This window comes from Solea solea, chromosome 12, assembly GCF_958295425.1.
Source record: "Solea solea chromosome 12, fSolSol10.1, whole genome shotgun sequence".
Classification (NCBI taxonomy): Eukaryota; Metazoa; Chordata; class Actinopteri; order Pleuronectiformes; family Soleidae; genus Solea; species Solea solea.
Window position 1 is genome coordinate 6,843,624 of NC_081145.1, and position 20,914 is coordinate 6,864,537.

At 38.2% G+C, this 20,914-nt stretch overlaps 2 protein-coding genes across 3 annotated transcripts; both read right to left on the minus strand.

Annotated features, from left to right (window-relative positions):
- Positions 1-977: 977 nt before the first annotated feature.
- si:ch211-245j22.3 (uncharacterized protein LOC563798 homolog) lies at positions 978-6,071 on the minus strand. The gene is made up of 5 exons (XM_058645265.1): positions 5,523-6,071; positions 4,618-4,750; positions 3,709-3,858; positions 3,502-3,607; positions 978-1,299 (listed from the first exon to the last, which is right to left on the minus strand). Exons 1-5 carry the CDS (start codon positions 5,591-5,593, stop codon positions 1,163-1,165), a joined length of 597 nt encoding a protein of 198 aa, XP_058501248.1. The 5' UTR covers positions 5,594-6,071; the 3' UTR covers positions 978-1,162.
- A 2,895-nt stretch (positions 6,072-8,966) lies between these two features.
- Positions 8,967-19,647, minus strand: bmal2 (basic helix-loop-helix ARNT like 2). 2 transcript variants are annotated; one of them, XM_058645264.1, is made up of 17 exons: positions 19,286-19,647; positions 16,246-16,375; positions 16,112-16,165; positions 15,978-16,019; positions 15,681-15,838; positions 15,374-15,453; positions 14,821-14,913; positions 13,671-13,788; positions 13,173-13,322; positions 12,846-13,089; positions 12,638-12,744; positions 11,491-11,641; positions 11,328-11,386; positions 11,127-11,238; positions 10,952-11,042; positions 10,053-10,152; positions 8,967-9,508 (listed from the first exon to the last, which is right to left on the minus strand). In XM_058645264.1, the coding sequence occupies exons 1-17, from the start codon at positions 19,344-19,346 to the stop codon at positions 9,336-9,338; spliced, it is 1,923 nt and encodes a 640-aa protein (XP_058501247.1). In that variant the 5' UTR covers positions 19,347-19,647; the 3' UTR covers positions 8,967-9,335. The 2 variants fall into 2 exon arrangements, with proteins under 2 accessions (XP_058501247.1, XP_058501246.1); XM_058645263.1 differs by having other exon boundaries at positions 11,127-11,241.
- Between the last annotated feature and the right edge of the window lie 1,267 nt (positions 19,648-20,914).

Consider the following 20,914-nt stretch of genomic DNA (forward strand, 5'->3'; position numbering starts at 1 on the left):
GTGGGAGCTCTGATGCGTTTACTGTACCGTTGAAATGGTAGGAGATACCAGTTTTCTGATGGACAACACTGTCCTAACTAATTCTGAACAATGTAAAAGGCGCCTGAAAAACAGAGGCTAACTTTTCTGGGTTTTTTCAGAGTTAAAGCTGTCCACTGTAACCACTTCTCCTACAGACACAGCTTTTGCCGACATCATTCCTGTTTTAGTCAGAAGCACAGGCAACTCTTTGTGTTTTCACGGAAACATGGAAAGCAGCATTTTCTTGAAAGTCTGGGAGTTGCCAGCGTGTCAGTTTCAAAACGAGCAAAGGCGACACCTAGTGGTGGAAGATATTCTTGAGGTCGACCGATACGAGGGTTTCCTATGGCCTATGAGAAATCAGAGCTGATTTACGATGCCCACCTTTTCTGGCCAATGTGTTTTCTGTTTTCCTGCCATCTAACAAATACTGCATTACATTATCAGCATTTTGTGCTACACTACAGTGCACTTTAACATTTTTATTAAAAATATAATATACAAACCTAATAAATACATGTAACAGGTTATCAGAAAACTGTCAGTGAAATGTTTGTATGAAAAAAATAAGTTTTAGTGCAAACAAATGGTGGCCTGGTTAATTGGTCAATCTCTAATTAGGATTCAACAATTTGGCAATTTGATAAAAATGATGATAGAATCAGCTGATATTAGGAACATCAGGTGCACTATTCGAAACATTTCACAAATTTGAGGCAAACATTCAAAACAACTGTATGTGTCACAGTACCAGGCATTAAATAACAAAGGTATTCAGAACCTGGGCATCAAGACCAACTGAAATTATCCAATTATACAAAGTTTTTGTGTTGTTTATTTTATCAAGATATATGCAGTAAAGAGCAGCAAAGAAAACACCAACAAAGGAACCAAACTGCAGCACAAAAATAATCACCACTAAAATCTAGTTTCAAAATTAATTTTTATTTCCTAAATTATGTTGTAGACATACAAACAACCTTTGGGAATTAATGCTTTCAATGTTGTTGCAACCTTAGTTGACATCTAAATGACTGCATGTGCAGCTGTGTTTCTAAAACTATTCCTGGAGAAATGTCAGAGAGGACATCAGCTGGTTTTTAAATCTCTGCTCTCGATGAATAAAATGGTGGACTACATGTCAACCATGGGTCCCCAGAGTGTTGTCCCTCCTCACGGGCCTCTCCACCTTCACAGTGTTGGGGTCACATTCCAGCATCTCTCTGATCCAGTCGTCATCCAGAGCTCCTTCTATGAACTCCTCCAGACTGATGATGGCTGTGGACACAACAAAAAGCAGAGGACAGACTCTACTAAAGTCATGTGCATACAGGTTATGTCCATAGATTTTTTCACACAGATGTTTAGATTGTTTTATTGTTATTGTACATCCTCACATTTATTCCTGAACATTTTTCTACTTTAATGTTATTCTCCTTTTCACTTTTTTTATAGTGTATTTGCTTACTGAACTACACTGTAGGGGGCTGAGAGAAACGTAATTGTGTGTCTTGTACATGATGTTTTCCTTCCTATATGAATTCCTGCAAGTATTCACATAATTGAAAAACATTTGAATGTGCTTTAATGATTGAGTTTCAGAAAGAAATGATTAGAAGTGAAAGAAGGAAAGAAAGAGTTTGTCTTCATTCTACACTTCTGTCTTTATTCTACACACACCAATATTTTAAAGGTCCAGTGCGTTACAATTTGTGAGATGTACACATGAAAGAACTCTCTTATTTGGCCAGTAGACATTATTAAAGCTGCAGCCTCTGTTTGAAACGATGTCACACTATTCATATGCTGCATCCTTGATCTGAAAATGGGTTCTGTAAAGCAAAACTATCAGACCTGACTAAAAGAGCATTTGTGTGTATACAGTGGCACCACAGGGGCAGGTGGGGACAAGAAGTGTATCCCTTCAAACAACTTTCACTTCTGAAAGTTTTTATGGACACTTCTTCTGCTTCACAACTCAGAATGCACGCTCAGGCTGGTTGCTTCATTTGAGCTGCTGTAGAAACATGGAGGCAATAGGCTAATTCTAAGGCTATGAAAACCAAACCATCTTTATTTTAAAGCAATCATACACCTTTGCAAACCATATTCGATTTCTGCCTATTACTGCAAATAAATGTCATAGACTGGAGTTTTAATCCCTTCCAGAAGATTACACATGCCGTGGTTTATTACCTCACTTCATATATTTCACTCAATAATGATCTTTAAGACCTTTCCTAGCTGGTAGAATTAACACTTTTAGATTTCATAATGTGACAAAGGATCGTAACTTTTCAAATTAAAACAACAAAAAAAGGTTCCTTCCTACCTTTTCACCTGCCCACACTCCCTAGAGTAATTAAGCTCAGTAAAGTAAAGCCACCTGTGGATGGTTAACCGACCTCAGAGTGAGGTGAAAAGAGGTGTGTGTGTACACACACACATTCAAATCATGGTTTCCCTTAACAGTTCATGTTTATTTTCCTAGAGTCATTTAACATTTGCTTAAGGATGTTTTATGTGTTTTTGTTAAAGGATTAAGGTTATTGATTTGTTATGTCTGTTTGAGTTTACCTACTTTAACCTTCACAATGGTCCAGTCCAATTAGGGTGGAGCTAGGAGGGGTATAAGAAGCCACCTGGCCATTTTGGTGGGGGAAGAGACTATGACAGCTTGTTGAGTGGATGTGTTAATAATAATATTTTTGGAATTTCAGTTTTTTCCTTGCCACTGAGTGTACCAACTAAATTTTGTTGTGGAAGCACATTGACAATAAAACAACCTTATTTCCTAATATGAGAAGAAGGCTATACAATTTGGGAAAACTGATATTACTTGTGTGGAAAATGGACTGTGGCTGGGAGAAAAAACACACTACACCTTGAGAGACTGAGGCTGTATGACAAAGATAGAGGAGATGTATTTGATAAGACATGGGATGATAATAATGAGATACCTGAAGTTACAAACTTAATACCTCACTGTGCACAGATGTATATGAGTTTGTGTATACTTAATTGTATTCATTTATTTACTCATAGAGGTTTTGCTTTTGCCTTTGCCTTATGATAATTTAGATGTGCTATGTTCTGTATGTTATATTTTTCTGTCTATAAGCATATTTTATTGTGACCTTGGCTTTTTTGAGCATGGATTTTTGTTTCCTGAGACCTTCTTCATTGCTGCCAGCCACACAAAAAATAAATCCCTAATTTATGTAGCCTTTCCTTAATGTTACAATCTGATTCTATTATTTTTCTCACTCCTGAATATAAGAAAAGGAATATGAGAAAACAATTATCCTTATTGAGTATTTTTGCTACGCTCACCTGAGAAATAGTCTTTAACATTGTGGCATTATATCAGTATAATGAAGAGGAAAACAACAACAGAGGAGTGCGACATCCTCTGTTCCATTGCTGTAAAAACACTGCACTAAGATTTCAGGGGCAGAAAAAAGGAAATCATGTCTTCACCGTTATTGTCTTTATCTAATCTCACAAATATCCTGTTGGTACATTCTTCAGCAGTGAGTGTGTTGGGTTTGGTCAAAGCTGCAGCCACACTCATCTTATAAACAGCCTGTGAACAAAAGGAACCACAAGGGTTAACGTGAAAGACGCGGCATCTGTAGGATAATGAGCTTGATTTTGTGTTTATGTATGACACACACACACACACACCTGCATGATGTCCAGCATTTCCTCCTTGGTAATGGCTCCATCTCTGTCTTTGTCAAAAAGCTTGAATGACCACCGCAGTTTCTCCACAGCTGAACCTTCAATAAGCATACTGATGGCCATGACATACTCCCTGAAATCAACCAGCCCGTCCTAAAGGGAAAGCACCATCATGTTGATATGACTGATTAAAATCATGACATTCAGTGCATCTTTAGGAGTGTCTTGTTGTAAAAGGAGCTACATGTAAGACATATGTTTTATATTAAGACATCAATTGACCACGTTTTGTCATCAGAGATAAAGGAAAACATGTTAAAACCTCCTCTCAAACAATGTTCAACCAGAGGAGAAGAAAAACGAGTGTCTGCAGTGGAGATGCGTTAAAAGAAAGACGCTGAAAGTGAAGAGGAGATGTATCAAATATCAGTGGATATTTAACCTATAGTATGTTTGTTCACTGTCTGCTATTGTTGCTCTAAAGCAGACACACTTTTAACTTTCAATGTATGTCTGCTGAGACAGTATATTGACCAAATTGGTTTTAACCCATACAACACAGCATTTCGGCCGCTTAGTTAGGAGTTAGGAGTAACGCAGATTTAAAGGAAATGTATTTGAGCAAAATTAAACAATTTATTCAGGAAATGTAGTGGAGTAAAAGAAAGAAATATAAATGCTAGAAATATAAATAACAAAGTAAAGCACAGACATGTGAATTACAACACTACATGAATAGAGCTTTAAAAAGTGCAGCATCCTAATTACAAATGTCCTTCAGGTAATTGCGACCTTGGGCACTTAAATCAGCTCCTGCGACCCCATTTCAAAACATCGCATGAGCATGGTTGTGAGAAGCATTGCCTCCACACTCATCCACCATAGATCACGTGTCATCATTCAGTTTCTCACCCCATTACTGTCCAGTGTGCGGAATATCTGTTCTGCATACTCAGCCGACTCTCTGCCCACTGTTCCATCACAGAAATGCCTTTGGAACTCATGAAGAGTGATCAGCCCACTGGGACATTCATGAATAAACTTCCTATGATTCAAAATAAAGACATTTATTAGAAACAAAAGAAAAATGTATTTATCAATCACACACACAAAAAAACACATATGGAGGCAGTTTAGATGATGAGCCAGATTTGTGGTCGGAGAAATGTGCCCTCTAAAGCGAGATTAAGGTCAACCAAGGCCTGCTGTGGATTATCTGTGCACATGTTGGGATGAGAGTGTTAGGATAATTAGACCAAACGATTTTGAACCAGTTTACTACAGCATGTCAACATGAAGCTGAAGGATCAGGAGTGTGGAGTTATGTAAATAAACTATGGATTAGGACACTTTTAAAAAACCAAGATTATTCTATAATATATAAAGTGTCAAGAGATAAATCAGGGGAAATGTCTAAATAAAAAACAAACAAAAGAAAGGTCAAGTAGATGATTTGCAGGTTTATATATCTATGTCTATGTAAGAGAAAGCTTCTACCATTCACCTATAGATTATTTTGATAATCGATTTATTGGTTTGAGTGTTTTTACAATAATTAAAACACATTTCTTGGACTTTTCAGCTTCTTAAATGTGAATATGTTCTGGTTTATTTGCTTCATATAACAGAGAAATCATTAATAATGAATCATTTTTGGTTTGTGGACAAAAACAAGACATTTGAGAACATCATCATTTCCAGGTTTTGGACCAAACAAGTACTCAATGAATCAAGAAAATAATTGACAGATTAAGCTATTATGAAAATAATCATTAACTGCAGAGGTACAAACCTCGAAAACCAAATGAAAACCTTACCTGAACCACTCATACAGCTCTGTAACATAAGTCTCTCCTCTCCTACAAGGCAGGTTAGCAGCTTGGCCCATTCTGTCCCAACAGAGCAACAGCTCTGCTTTTACCACTGACTTTATATACACAACAAATCCCTGCTTACACTGTACCACTCTGTCTTAATTACACAAACCACTTCACCACAATTGACAACTTACTCAAACCTTCCCAGAGGTTTGAACAATCAGAAAAAATAAACAGAAGTCTGGTGCTTCTTATTTAGACTCACGAAGGACAACTTTGTGTTGAAAAAAGTTTGAAAATATGGCCAAAGGTTCTTGTGAGGGTTTAGTAAACTATTTATTAACAACATGACAACCTGGGTCGACATGCCAGGCATGTTAAAAGTAGCAGCAATAATGCAATTAACAAATACAGTAAGTGTTTCTCCCCATCAGAACCCACAAATAAAACAAGAATGAACTCATGAAAATGGCAGGAAGCGATACAATGGAGGCAGTAATATGCTCTTAAATGCATCGGCCTCAAAGGTTGAAGTCCTTCCTCCTGTGCAGGTCCTTATCGTGTTTAGCCAACACATTTTTTTTTTTTTTTTTAAACTAACAGCAATAAATGATACAAGAACAGCATGCAACTACACACAACACGACTCGACACAGGGCATGGAATGAAAACATGTTGGGTTTTTAGTTTACAAAGTCTAGTGTTTGGTTTTTAATGGTGGCAGAAGCAAAACATGACATTTTGAAGCTGAAATGAGAACAATGTGGGGGGAATAACAGCTACAAGGGCGTAAATAACAGTATAAAATTGACATTTTTGCTTCTTTTTTTTTTTAAAAAGGTCCAGTCTGTGTCTATGGCACAACACCACAGCTCCAGTTGTTTAGTTAGGTGTCGACTGCTGAATCCAATCACAAACAGGCTTCCACAAGCTTGTCAGGGGAGTCCTACGACACATTTCTGGTCCCACTATCGGGCAGCGCAAACCCTAAAAGCAACAACAGGTTCATCGTGTGACCAAGCACAAATGTCCAAAGGCACTTCGGACACAGGAAGGAGAGTTTGGCTCCTTCATCCACAGACTCCTCTTAATTCAAGCATCAGAGAGAAAAGACCCCAAAACCAACAGTCTACGATCCTAAAAACTAGAGATTCTATATGGGAAAAATCATCGACACACAGAAAGGAAATCACTATAAAACATGGCCCTTGATGACAATCTCAACAATGGCATAGCTTATAAACTACTCAGTTTCATATATTATTGTTCACGTGGACAGTGATACAACTGCTATATTGTCACATGACTGGTTCGTGTACTGCTGACTGAGAGTGAAGCTGCTGACGCACAGTCTAAATAAACGTGATTATTATGCATCATAAATGGTTCACAAGTGCATGAGGTGAATTTCACCACACCCGAGCAGGTGACACACATGTTCAAACTTTAATGCCCCAGAAAAGATGGAGAAGAACTGTTTAATTCTGACACATTACAATTTGTATTATTGTAATGTCTTATTCCATATGACTTATTACGAGTCAGTCCTCAGTCCTCAGATCAATAATCACCATAATACATTTAGAACACTTTAGTACATGAAATCCCATCAAAATATGAACTACTATACCACACCTATACTATATAAAAGAATGAGAACTTAAGAGGTGAATTGTTTCTAATCTAAAATCTATGTATTTTTTAAAAATTGGCATAGAACAATTAAAATGCAGCCTTCACAATTTGCTAATTGCACTGTTTTGAATCAAATTCAGCTCAGCCTTAATTGATTTACAATCATTAGACTTAAACTTAATATTAGTTATATCTAAAGACATACATATTTTTGGTTATCATTTGGCCAGAATTATGGCAGCAGTTTTAATTTTTTAAGTGCCTTTTCACATATTTAACTTAACTAATTTGACATTAAGTATAAAGGCTACGCTACTGCCACATGATCACTAACATAGAGGCTACTGTGCAACTGTGAGTACGGGAATGGATGCACGGTTCACAAGTCAGCAGTACACTGTGGGCCTTCTGCAAGAAAGGTATGAAATAAGTGTTAATTACATGAAAGAAAGAGACATACCTTAAAGTCTGTTAATGATGTAATGATAGCTCTGCATAGCATAATCCCTTTAAATGAATGCAGGTGCATGACCACGCCGTCTTTCTGAGAAGCACATGAACCATGGACATGTCTTTTCAAAGACTGTCAGTGCATAAAATGACATGAAGGGTACACTTATGGCTTTCCTTCCAGAATATAAAGCAGAGAGTAAGTATACAAGGAGACACACGAAAAGAAAAGCAAAAGCATAGAGTGAAGGATGAAACACTGCAACACTCACTGTGTTTCTGTGAGGCAGCTTTAAGCTTCCGTCGCTCCCTGAGTTTTCACTTCTATCACCAGACTCGACCTGAAATGACTCGGCTGTCCAGCTCAAACCTTTCGCCTCAGTGTCCTTTCAGACCTACTGTAAATCCAAGAGTTCATGTCTCTCACTTATTTGTTTATGAAGGTGGATGTTTTCTGTCCAAAAGGGTTAAATGCTAAGATCTAAAAACAAGGGCAGTTTTTAAGGGTTTAGTAAATATGGAAATTATTATTCCTATACAAACAAAAGTAGATATGGCCTGACATGGTGTTGGCTACATAACAAATGCACACAAAAAAAAATTGTTATTAAGATTACTAAACATGGCAGCAACAGCAACCATTTTCTTATGATCAAGTAATCAGTCACAAGTGTGTTTCTTTTAAGTTCCCATTTCGTTAATATGGATAATTAGCAAATTAAACAGAAAAAACTTATTATCTTTGGATTGTGGACAACATCATCATTTTGAGGTTTGGTGAACACAGGATTTGATCCCGTCTCCTCTACACTCATTTAGTAGCTGCTCAAATTTTACTCACTGTCACAAGTGACTTACACCAGTGAGCCCCCAAAGCTGCAAATTAAAAATTATTAGGCCCTTTTTAATTGATGCAGTGGCAGAGCAGCTGAAAAAGATTCTAGAGGAAATACTAATCAATTAATGGCAAAACTATTGTTCGGATTAATCAATCATGAAAAGAATAGTCAGTTGCAGCGCTGCGCACATATACAGTTTGTTTAAGTGAGGTTACTGGATTGTTTCGCAGTAAATGTTCAGATACAGATAAGTGGAAAATCTCTGAGCAGCACATCACTGAGTGACTCTCAGAGTCAGAGGTTATGGAGGTGTGGTTTTACATGGTTCACTGCCTGAGAACAGTTTTGGATCCTGTGGGGGACCAGGTTGTCAAGTTGTCTTTCTTGCATTTTTAATTAAACATACAGTACCTAATCAAACTATGACATTAAAAAAAATGTATCTTTTCAGTGCATTTTTATGCTTTGTCACTCCCAACCTTTGATTCAATGTGAGGGAAAAACGAGCAGAACCCTCGAATCGTCATGATCTGAGCTTTGTCTGGGTTTTTTAAAACCTTAAACCTTTTCATTTAAACAGAGGATGAACAGTAGATGTGAGGAAAGAAGTCAGGAACAGTGTTTTCAGGGCAGGAGGACCGCTGTAAGGCTTTAGAGGCAAATCCTCCTTCTGAAGAGGGAAATATGTTTTTTCCTTAATTGTCACTGACCTTGAACGTGTAAGAGCAGCCGTCCGAAGACTACACAGCTTATATGGGGAAATAGGTAGCAAATAAATAAAGTCCTTAAAAATCAAATGTGGTGTAAGAGTTCGAGCAGTTCATCTTACCAAAGAAAAAAAAAAGTATATTTTACAGTGTGCTACAATGTCACACTGCAAGAACAGATTCTATAAAGACCAGTGCATCTCTTCAAAGTCCACAGCATCGCTCAAGTTTGTGTCTGTCTCCAGGAGGCTCATGATCACTGCCATGGCTGCTTCATCGTTGCTCAGACTACTTAGGCCTGGTCCAACCACACTGTCCAAATCCAGCTGGGAATTCTCACCTGAGGAGAGATGAGCTGGAAGACAGGGGAAAAACAAGACTACTTGATGGAGGTGTAAAGAGGACAGAACTACACATCACAACATTTTGTGCTTGTTTTTAAGAAACCTCTTAAATGGTTTGTTTAGTGTGTTGCTGGTGGTTTATTGGGCGTTGGGAAGTATTGAGGGAGTCTCCACACTTTTGTTGCGATCAGGTTTTTCCTACTCAATATCATCGACTGGATGGTCTAAATGATTCCCACTGTAACATCACCGAGGGCTACAGAGTTGCTCTTTTTTCTGCGACTCATTTTGTTTCTGGCACGTCTGTGATGTCAACATTTACGCAGGGGTGAAAATGACAAACAAACACTATAGCAATGGATATTGTCTTAATCACCTTTTTCAGCAGCTTGTCAGCCAATCTCAGCTGATTGTAACTACATGTTACCACCAATGTTTTTTGTTGCTGTTTAAATCATTCCCCTTTCTTTTTTTTTTTTTTTTTATAATTGTGCACATTGCCGTTGTCCAAACCGTTGAGAATCAGTGAACATTATTTAACATGAGAAAGAATACCCATCAGTGTTTCTCCTCCTGAGAACGCAGCACCTTGGGGCTCGTCCTCTGAGCTGGACTTTCCTGGCATCTCCACATCTGTTGCCTCTCCATTTGGCACCTACAGACCAAAGGAGGAGAAAATTATAGTCCCAGCAGCAGCAGCAGCAGCAGCATGGAAGGAGTTGAGTCACCAGGGGGAAAAAAGGAGAGAACTAAAACTGTCATGGTTCAATTTTGCCTTTAAAACGCTGGAGGAACTTCAGTCATTTCCAAACTGTAAATGTTCAACTTTACGTCTGAAAAATTACAGTTTCAGGTGTGTTTCTTATTAATAAAAAAAAACAATACAACATGGTCTGCAGGGTTAGTTAAAACATCATTGCAGATAATAACCACACAAGTAGTAAATAATTATCAGGTACTGCACATCAGAGGAGATTTTCTGTTAAATGTTTGGCATTACTTGCAAACATATCTCACCACTTTCAGGTAATATTTTTGCAGTAATCTTGAAAACTGAATTGTCATTTCCTAAATTAAAAGTGTAAGTGAGCGAAAGGACAACTCAAATTCCCACTGTCCATACACTAAAACTGTTATTAACAAAAATGGTGACTTCTCCTCTTTCTCACAATTGACTTAAATAAATCTTAAATTCTGAACACCACAACACCAAAACTTAATAATTTATTTCTTGGTTCATAACCTACAGTCTTTCACTTGTGGTGTTCCCAGCTAAAATGGCTCCTGTCTGTTTGTATCTTCAGTTAGAAAGTTGGACAATGTTTTAACTTCAATTATGATGGTGGTATGAGGCTGGAACATTAATGTGCTCAAAAATATTTTAGACTATGAATGGGAAAGCAATAAACTGGGACAGACCACACCAGTACAAATATGCATGTACATAAACTTACATTGTTGCTGGTTTGATTGTAAATTTGTGGAGATTTATCCAGTGGTAAACTGAAAGGGCTGACGTTGCCACTGGAAGGTGATGAGTTCATCCTAAAAGCAGCACAGACGCAGATTAATCACAAATAGTAGTGATTTAAAAAAAAAAAAAAAAAAAGAAGAAGTGAGGACACAGACCTGTTGAAATCCAGCAGCTCATTGGCGATTTGAGTCCCAATGCTTCCAGCATAAATCATAGATCCAGGTGTGGTGGAGATGCCTGGTATGATTGGAAGGGACTTCTTACCATCTTCTAACAGAAACATGAAGTTAAACACAACAGGACAGAAAACTGTACTGTCACCACTACATCCATTTTTTTCTTATACTTGAACCCACCCTCAGAAGTCTTGGAATTGCTCGACTGTTCAGACTTGTTTCCTGATCGACTGGCTTGACTGTGACCATGCAGGAAAACGAAAAACAGCACTGATGAATGGGATTCTTTGAAGGCTATAAAGATATTCCGATTAGGCACAATCAGATGAAAGCATGTACTCACGCTATGACTGTATTCGTTGACACTATGTATTCTACTTCTTTGGTCCAGGGATTTACAAAACCAAACCACTGACTTTGCAGAGTGACAAAAGAGCCATATTTTGTTTTGAACTTATAACAGTTGGTCTCAATTTTCTCTTTACTCCGCAGCACTGTGAAGAAAAAAAAAAGGACAAAGTTAAGAGGTAAATGGAGGAAAACGGGACACCAGTATGACCATGAAGGAGCAAAATACATTATTGTTCATGGATTTTTCCTGGGGGTGTCTGTGTCACACCAACATTAAAAAAAAAAATGTTAGATACTTGCAGACTTGCACCCAGTAAATGACATTCTGTGTTTTCATCTGGTTTGAAGAAGTGGATCTGCCCAGACACAGCAAAGTTATTTTTTATTTTGAATTCCACACCCACCCATCAGGAAAATGCTGATAAAATCATTTTTGTTTTGATTTTTCTTCATACGTGATTGTATTTCCACGAGGCTGCAGCAACTTTAGTCAGTCTCAGCAGCTTCAAGGCTTTGGTTGCTTAGCAACAAGAGATGTAAAAGGAGAGCAACCCCTAACCCCTGGTTCACACTGGACACATGGTGTGTGTGTGTGTAACTGCTCACGTTTTTAAAGTATGGCGCTTCTAATGTTAACATATTAGAGTGTTCATACTGCACCTGTCAGTTTTTAAGTTTCAGCGTGATGATAATATTGATAACATAAAACTGACACCTTTCACAGTAGTTTAGACTGAATCTTATTACATTAAAAACATGAATATTATAATTCTAATATGCAGATTCCCTCTCGGTGTCTGTCTGTCTAAGTAAACAAAAACCATGTGATGGTTTCTGTCAGGGATAAATCAGAAACTAAAGACATAGACATATTGGTGGTGTGGGGAAACACATGAACAAGATGGCGCAGTGGCGCCACACAGCAGCAATGCACACACCATGCATCCAGTGTGAACTAGGCCTAAGCATCTTGGTTAAATTCACACTACACGTGTTTGTAGATGCTGCATGCATCAGCCATTAAAAACAAAATAGCTCAAGAAGACTTTAGCCGACACTGAAAAATGCTAACAAATGATTCAAGATAGTATGTGAAAACATGAACACTAGGAGAATACGAGATGAAGAACATGTTTTACCTTTTCGATGTCTATCAGCTAAATGTGGTAAGTCGTCTTGATGGAAGTACTCGTAGCATGATGTCCCTAGCAGCTCTTGGGGAAGGTAACCAAGAATGGTTGTAGCTCTGCAGATGATAAGTTATGTGCTGAAGACCACAAAAATGGATCCTGCATGTACACATTTCAACCACATACCAAACTCTCCCTCCTGCATATTCAGTTTTACCTTTGATCTACAAAGGTGAATTTGCCATCCATGGTGTAGCGCGTGGTGAACTCTGTGGATTTAACTTTGACCTCTCCGTTCACCTGGGGAGAGGAATGAGAGTGAACACGTCCCACTGCCACCAGGCAGCTGAAGTGGGAGCTGTCCTGTTTTTCTGCCTCGCCCTCACCCTCTGCTCCCAACTGACTGGTTGGCCAGCTGCGCATGTAGCCTGTACAGTGAACTGTGCAGTACTTCTGTGACTCTGTAGACACACACAGATTACACACATTAAATTATACAAACCATATGTTTTCAAAAAAGTGATAGGCTGTGTCATGTCCTCACCTTTCTTTTTGGAGGAGCTGGCCTGGAACTCTTTCTCCTCCACTTTTACAGAAATTTTGTTGTACTTCATGCGGCAGAAAAAAGAGCGCCGCGCACCTGAACACAACCGTGCTCCACCGACTGGGAGGTCAGCCTGGACCTGCAGACCGGCTGAGGACATGAAACAAGTGTTAGTGGGCTCTCCCTCACTCACATACAAAGACATGCATACACCAAGAGTCATTAGGTGAGCCTGTTTTTGTGCTCATTTTTAATGTGCACATAAAAACACTGAGTGGAGACGAAAATACAGCAGTAGATGGAAACACATGAACAAATGTGAATATTTGCAAAGCATTTTAATGGAAAACAACTAAGTGTTTACCAGTAGTGACCTGCATTTTCTTTACCAAAGGCCAAACCTACAAGTGGTACAATCTACTTACTTTCAAACTTTTCAAATTAAGCTGATTTAAGTCGCCTAAAAACAAACCAACAGAGAGAGAGACACACACTTACTTTTAGCATCTATTAGTCGTTCACGAGGGTATAATTCAGAGGCTGACAGCTGCTCCTTCACTTTTCCCATGTCCTTTGGGTGAATGTAATCAAACAGACTCTGTCCAATCAGCTCCGCCTGTAAAATATGAAACAGCCCATTAAACTGACAGCAATAGCGTTCCCATGTTGATAAAAACAGAAATATTAACTCTATTCTGCATCTAAAGTACTTCCTGCTGACAAGTACACCAACTATGAACTGTTGACCCCGGAGCACACCAGATACTGTATAGAGTAGAAGAACAGATTAAGTAGGAATGAAGCACAGAGGCAATGGGTTATTTCTCACCATTTTCTTGAGGAATATATATGAATGACAATTTTTACGTCCATTTCTAAATATCCTCACTATTGGGAACAAAGGTGTTCCATCAGCATTAGCATACAAGGCTGTCACAGTGTTGATTTTGTTTTCTTATATCTGTGATATTAAGCAGCCCTTAGTTTCCCTGGTGCTCTGTTGCTGAGTCACTGCACAATTCTTTCTAATTACAGACATGTGCGGTGTAAATGACTGCAATACAAACAGTTGTACACATAAACTCTGCCCATATGATGTTAAATAAGATAATTCTCCTCCTTATACGATCGGCTGTTCTGGCCGTGGACCATAAAGCTCCATCGCAGGGACAGAGTGAGAGAGAGAGAGAGAGAGGAAAAGTCACAGGTCTCAAAGTGAGAAAACACGCTTAAAACAGTTGAAGTTGTTATTGACTTTGACACTGCGGGTCCATATGACAGTGACAGCAGTTTTGTAATAACTATACCAGCCATATTTGCAAATCAATTTCAAGGAAACCGACTTTGTTACATGACTTATGAGGTGGTTTCAATTGTCCGCCTTGTTCCTTTAATTCAAATTAAAAAAAAAAAAACAGTTCAAAGGTTTATCTTAATTTCATCTTGACAGTAATTTACATAGACACACTGATGCACTCTCTTAAATGACAATGCAAATATCAGTACTTCAGTGTGCACATGATGTCAAACGTGTTCGAGTTAATCAACATTACTGCCAAGACAAGACAATGTAAACCATCTGGTGTGTCCAGGGTTTCCCTCCAAAATAAAGACTCTGCAGATACAGTAACAAATGTAAAAGTGTTACCCGACTATAATTTAATATCTTCATGACGGACTCTGAGACAAAAACAATTTTTCCACGATCACATCCCACTACAAACAGGAACCCATCTGCTGCCTGTACAACACAAAGACATGGGCAAGATTAGGAAGAGCCAAAGACAAAGAGGACACTGAGTGAATTAATTAATATATTTTTACTATATTTATTTTTTTATTTCAAAAAAACAAACAGAAGCAGTTCAAAATCAGTACTGAAATGAGTGCATTACATTACTTGACAGTAAGTTTAAAAAAGTAATTTTTAAAAACTTAAAAATGTACATAGAATTTCATTTTTATAACGTTAGGATCAAGAATACAAAAAAGCTTTTAAAAAATGTGGTGAGCTTTTTGTGTGTTGTTTCTGCTGAGCAGAACTCACAGTAAAGCAGAAGCATTGCCAATTGCCGGTTGCCTATGAGGTTTGCAACTGGTCAAAGTTAGGGCTTTAATTGTCATCATTAACTTCTCATCAGATTACTTCTCTCTTTTTAAAAGGTAAAATAGTCAACTACCAATGTCAGTGGGATGTTTACCTTAATGACAAGATGTTTGAGCTCCTCATTTGGAATGAACGAAGGCTTGTAGTGAGCTTCAGAAAACGAGCTTGATGAACCTGAAAATAAAGTGATTGTGACTCCAGTGTCAGATCAATACATTAAAGGAACAATTTACATAGTAAGCAAGTGAAAGGACATGAGCATGAGCTTTCATAGTTTTACTCCCAAGTAAAGGACTCCAGACTATTGGCTAACTGTTGGGTTGTTTATTCAAATTTCAGCTATTGCTGCATTCATTACAGTACTGTAAACTATCTTTCTAAAGTTGAAAAACACTGTGTACCTTTGAGAGATTTGAGGTGCTGCACAGCCATTCTGAGAACAGTGAGTTTGTCCAGCTTTCGGGATAAGGGGTTACAAGTCGGGATCATGGCTGACAGTTTGTCAATGAGGTGGTTCATTTTGTCCCGTCTCCTCTTCTCAATTTGGCTGTGTGGTTCCCTGCAGAGGCACGAAATCAGAAATCATTTAACAGAAAAAGGTTTCCTGCTTTGATTTTACTGTTTGTCTGTGAATTGTAGTGTATTATTATACAATAAAACATCAACAAGTACTTAAAATGTTAAAATAATAAAGATACCTGATGCATTTCATTTTAACATGTTGGTCATCCCCATCTGACCTGTAAAGAAGATAAACACAACAAAAGCAATTAATCCCTTTACAAAATATTTACTTCAATCAACCAATCCAATACAGCTCTATGCACAGTACCCGTTTTGGTCATCTTCCATATCTACATCAGGGATGGAAGCAGATCTTGAATCCCTGTGAAGAGAAATCAATATCAATAACAATTAGCATCAATGTAAGTCCATGGCTTTTAAACAAATCATCTGCATACTCACTGGTTGTCCATGCTGCCCTTACGCTTCCGGGGCATCTCTGTGCTCATGGACGAGCCAGCAACTGAGGACGCGGTCATCAGGCTGGACAGAGACATGCAGCTGCTTTGGTTTTCCTCAACCAGCAAATCCTCTGAAAAACAAGCACAACAACATAAACGATGAACTGCGACTGATCATAACCAGAGGGGAGTACCACTGAGTTGGATAAGTGAATTTGTTTGGCTTGCTGATGTTTTCTGTGACAAAGCAGGCTCACATTTAACCTGACAAGATAACCATGGCAACTTACGCTGCATACCAGATACAACCTGGTCCAGTCCAGGTTACGTTCAGAGTTTCAGCTTGAAATCAGCTATAAAATGTGCCAAACTTTCACTAATCAGCTTCTTTCACCATTATTTTAAGAACCAGTGGACTACAGTCTATACTGAATGTTTGCCAAAACAAAAGTGTCCTCGATTAGCCATTAACTCAGACTGAGTGTTTGTCACATCACTCTTCAAATGGCCCCATGCAAATCTACATATTAGATCGTTCAAAAAGTCTTGTCACCTTTAAGGTTAGAGAATCAGGAGCTAAAAGCACAAAAGCTCAGATCTGCAAAACATTGTGACTATGCAGCAGTCAAGTTTTCAACCAGATGTCTTCTATTGTCTGTCAATTCCCACCTGCAGCCAATGATCAGACTCATAACTGGTTGTTCTAGTGTGGCTGCTTTCAAGTTTCTCTAAAGCTAGCACTAAGTTCATCTGACTGCTGTCTGCTGTTAAACTTATGACAAGTCATGACCTGATGTCTTTACGCCCAGTTTTTTTACTCCTGGGTATCAGCCAATACCAAGTGTAAATGCAAACTAAATTTACTTGGTAAATGATGGTATTCGTGACACCTCTCTGTATCTTTGCTTCACAAAATACATTCATAGCCATTAAAAAGATCTAGGGCTGCAATGACTATTCAATTAATTGATTATTAAATGATTACTAAATTAATCGTCAAATGTTAGGTGTTTTTTTTCTTCAATGATTAAAACGAACTTTCAGATTTTGCAGCTTCTTAAATGTGAATATTTTGTGGTTTCTTTGCTCCATATAACAAAAAAAAAATCACTAAAACTGAATAATTTTGGTTTGTCGACAATACAAGACATTTGAGACCATCATCATTTCCAGGTTTCCACATTTATAAATATTTCTCATTTTCTGACACTTTACGGACCAAACAAATAACTGTTAGTTGCAGCCCTAAAAAGATTAATAACAACCTGATTTATAATCCCACTCCGACTATAAAAATCTGTTGGATTACAGGGTTAAAAAGAGGACAACTAGATTACTGGACATCACGCCAAACAGACAACCCTTTGCCAACTCCCGCAATCCCTCTGTCCAGCTCATGCGTTCATTAACTAGCTCATTCATTCAGTCTTTCAATGAGCATCTGCTACACTTGACAGACTCCATGCCAAGTGCATGTTACACACATCGTCACATTGTTCATGCATGATTTGACGATGATCTAGCTCCATTTTTCATAATTTTCTGACGCATGACTATTGACATAATTGACTAAACTTTTAAACTCTATTTGAAATGAAAATAACTCCTTTACATCACAGAAAAGTCTGATCTCCTCTAGTAAAAGCTTGTTTTTATCTAACCATTGAAAAGATGTAATCTGATTTACATTGTACATCAGTTTCCTGACGATACACGTCTGTAAAAGTGTGTTCAGGGCGGGTGCTGGACAGATGCTTTATAGAGTCCAAGTAATATTGAACAGTGGGCATTTTAAATGAAGTAACAGCAAACAGGCGGTGTTGGCATTTAGTCCTAACAGAGACGACATTTTCTTAAGTAACTATGCCAATCTCATAGTCTTAACCTTATGATTACAAATCTGAAATATACATGTCATTGAAACTACATAATAACAAATAACAAAACTATTTAACTCATTCACAATGTGTCAGACAACATACATCTGTTTCTGTGTCTGAAAGGAGTAGGATTTTAAATCATCATTCAATCATATATTACTGATTTTGTATTACTACATTATTCTTACATTGATCAAGGAGAGTGCTCGTCGAGTGTTTGGTTTTATGTCCATAAAGAATTTATAAACCATAAACTGATTTACCTCAACTTTCACTCACAAACAAAATATAACCTGAAAATGTCTGACATTTTATTGCAACAATAATCAATAATGAATGACCGGAAAACTTTATCGTGATAAGGTCTCCCATTCTCAATACACCAAATAATTGTTATTGTCCCATTTTCGGAAAGCTTATAGATAAGAAACCAATGAAAGAAAAATATTAACAGGTACACACAAAAGTTTGAGGGTCTTGGGTGGATGACACATTTCCCAAACATACAGGTAACTCAGTACTTCTGATTTGACCTAGCTTTACATCAGATAAACGGTTAAGCAGTGACTGAATATTTACTTAAAGGCCTAAATTGCAGCAAACGTTGGCGCTTGTTTTGCCCAGTGTGACAGCGGTGATTTCACGAACCAGGGTGCTTCATTGGCACTAAAAACTATATGACGAAACCGTAATAAGATGTTGAGTAAACGGGGACATCATTTGCCGCTTTGAGGGGACATTTGCCTCAGTAAACAGGCCGTGCTACTTTTGCTATATTAGCATTCGCCAGGGTTAGCCGCATTGGCTAACACTAGCCAAACGACACTGTACACAACCCACACACAATTCACGTTAAATAACGATGTCACTCGTGACAACCTTAGATTAAGACATATTCTGCACAATACAGTTACGGTATGACATACAGATGTCATGCGGTGTTATATAAACCCCGTAGATGGCGAGTTTGTTCTACTGCTCTACTGACCTAGTTTTGAAATAGCGCAAAGTTACAGTAAGCCGGTGAAAAACAACCAGTGGAAAAAAACACCACCGCACGTATCTATTTTAAGGTGAATATACACGGCGCCTTTACACTTGCTCTCCCAATTAGAACAGTGGGGAAAAGCGTGTGTGTGTTGTTTGTTTTGTTTTTTTTACCTGTCGGTTCACCGCCTCCCACTCTGTCACCGCCACCAGCCGATGTATTCCTGACCGACATGGCTGGAGCCGGGGCCGGTGAGCCTTGGCCCAGCACTCCACTGCATGGATGAGGCGGTTGACTATACTCCGAGTTGTTTCTGTGTTGACAGGGCCGGTTCTCAGTGAGACGACATGCAAGCAAAAATAATGTTGTTTATTTGTTCGCAGATAAAGAGAAAACGGAGGGAAACTCTGGCTCGGGGGAAAACAATATGCGGTGAAAGGTGAAACTTTGACAACACGGAAGGCAGAGCGCAGTCTCCTCCTGCCGTCTCACCGGAGTCACCGCTACCTCTGCTGCTGCCGCTTCACCCGCTATGCCTTCACGGCTGTTGGGAAATATTCATTCTTCTACATTTGTTGTTTACAATTACTTAAATGTACATTACTGCCATCTACTGGACTGGGGTGTGAATCAGGAAAATAGCATTTTACTACCACCAATTCTTACTATTAATAGAACCCAGACCCATGTAGACACACCATTTTTTTCGAACTACGGCCCACTTTTGCAGATCAGCCATCCTGAAAACCTGGGGAGAGAATTACTGAACTACTGAAGATGACTATGACCCGGATGACTGTCCGCCTTCACAGATTGAAAGTCTACACACCATATTTTCTGTTTCAGCGCCATAACTTATCTTTACTGTGAACATTTCCTGCACATTATTCAACTGTCTCAAATGCAAAGAACACTCTCTCAATTGCTATTAATACCACCATGTCTGAGCTCAGTTAAATATACAGTAAACCATATTAGATTATTTTTGTACATTTGTTTGTTTGTTTGTTTAATTCCAACAAACCTTTATCCATCTATTAATTGACCCAATAAGTTAAGTTTTGTTACACAATTCAAAATCCAAAGATATATCTTCACTGAGATAGTTTGTTTTCCAGCACACATGTGCCCCTAGGAATCAGTGTTGGTCTACCTTGCTCAGTGGCAGCCCAGTCCTTGACCCAGGATTCAAACCAGCAATGCTCCAATTACTCTCCCTATTCCCTTCCACTTGGCCACAGGATGAGGAAACCTATGTTCAATGGTCTCATCTATAGTTGGTGTTATACACATACATAGATCTACAGCAAAAATACCACTATAATTTCTTAAATCCAAAAGTAAAATCTGCACAGGACAAATATCAGAATAACAGTTTCAGGAGTGAATGTGTTTCTGAACGATCACATGTGTCACCTCCTCATTCCAAACACTAGATGGCAGACATGTCTTATTTAGAACACCAAAATTCATATTCACATCAATGAAATTCAGTCCAACATAAGATTTATTTAGCAATTTTTAAAAAAGCCAAATACTATTCATAGAGTTTTACAGATGGTGGTAAATTAAATTTGACATTCAGATTTGGAGACTAATGCAAACAAATGTTACTACAAAGAAAGAACACTACCCTCCACTAACAACACATTAAACAAACAAAATCAAACACAAGAAACAGAATTGAGAAAATGCCATGAGCAACGGAAAACAGCAGAAATGCATGAAAAAACAAAAAATGATGGCAAAAACATTAATATACAGTAAGAATAAATATACAAATTCAATAAATGTTCAGTTTA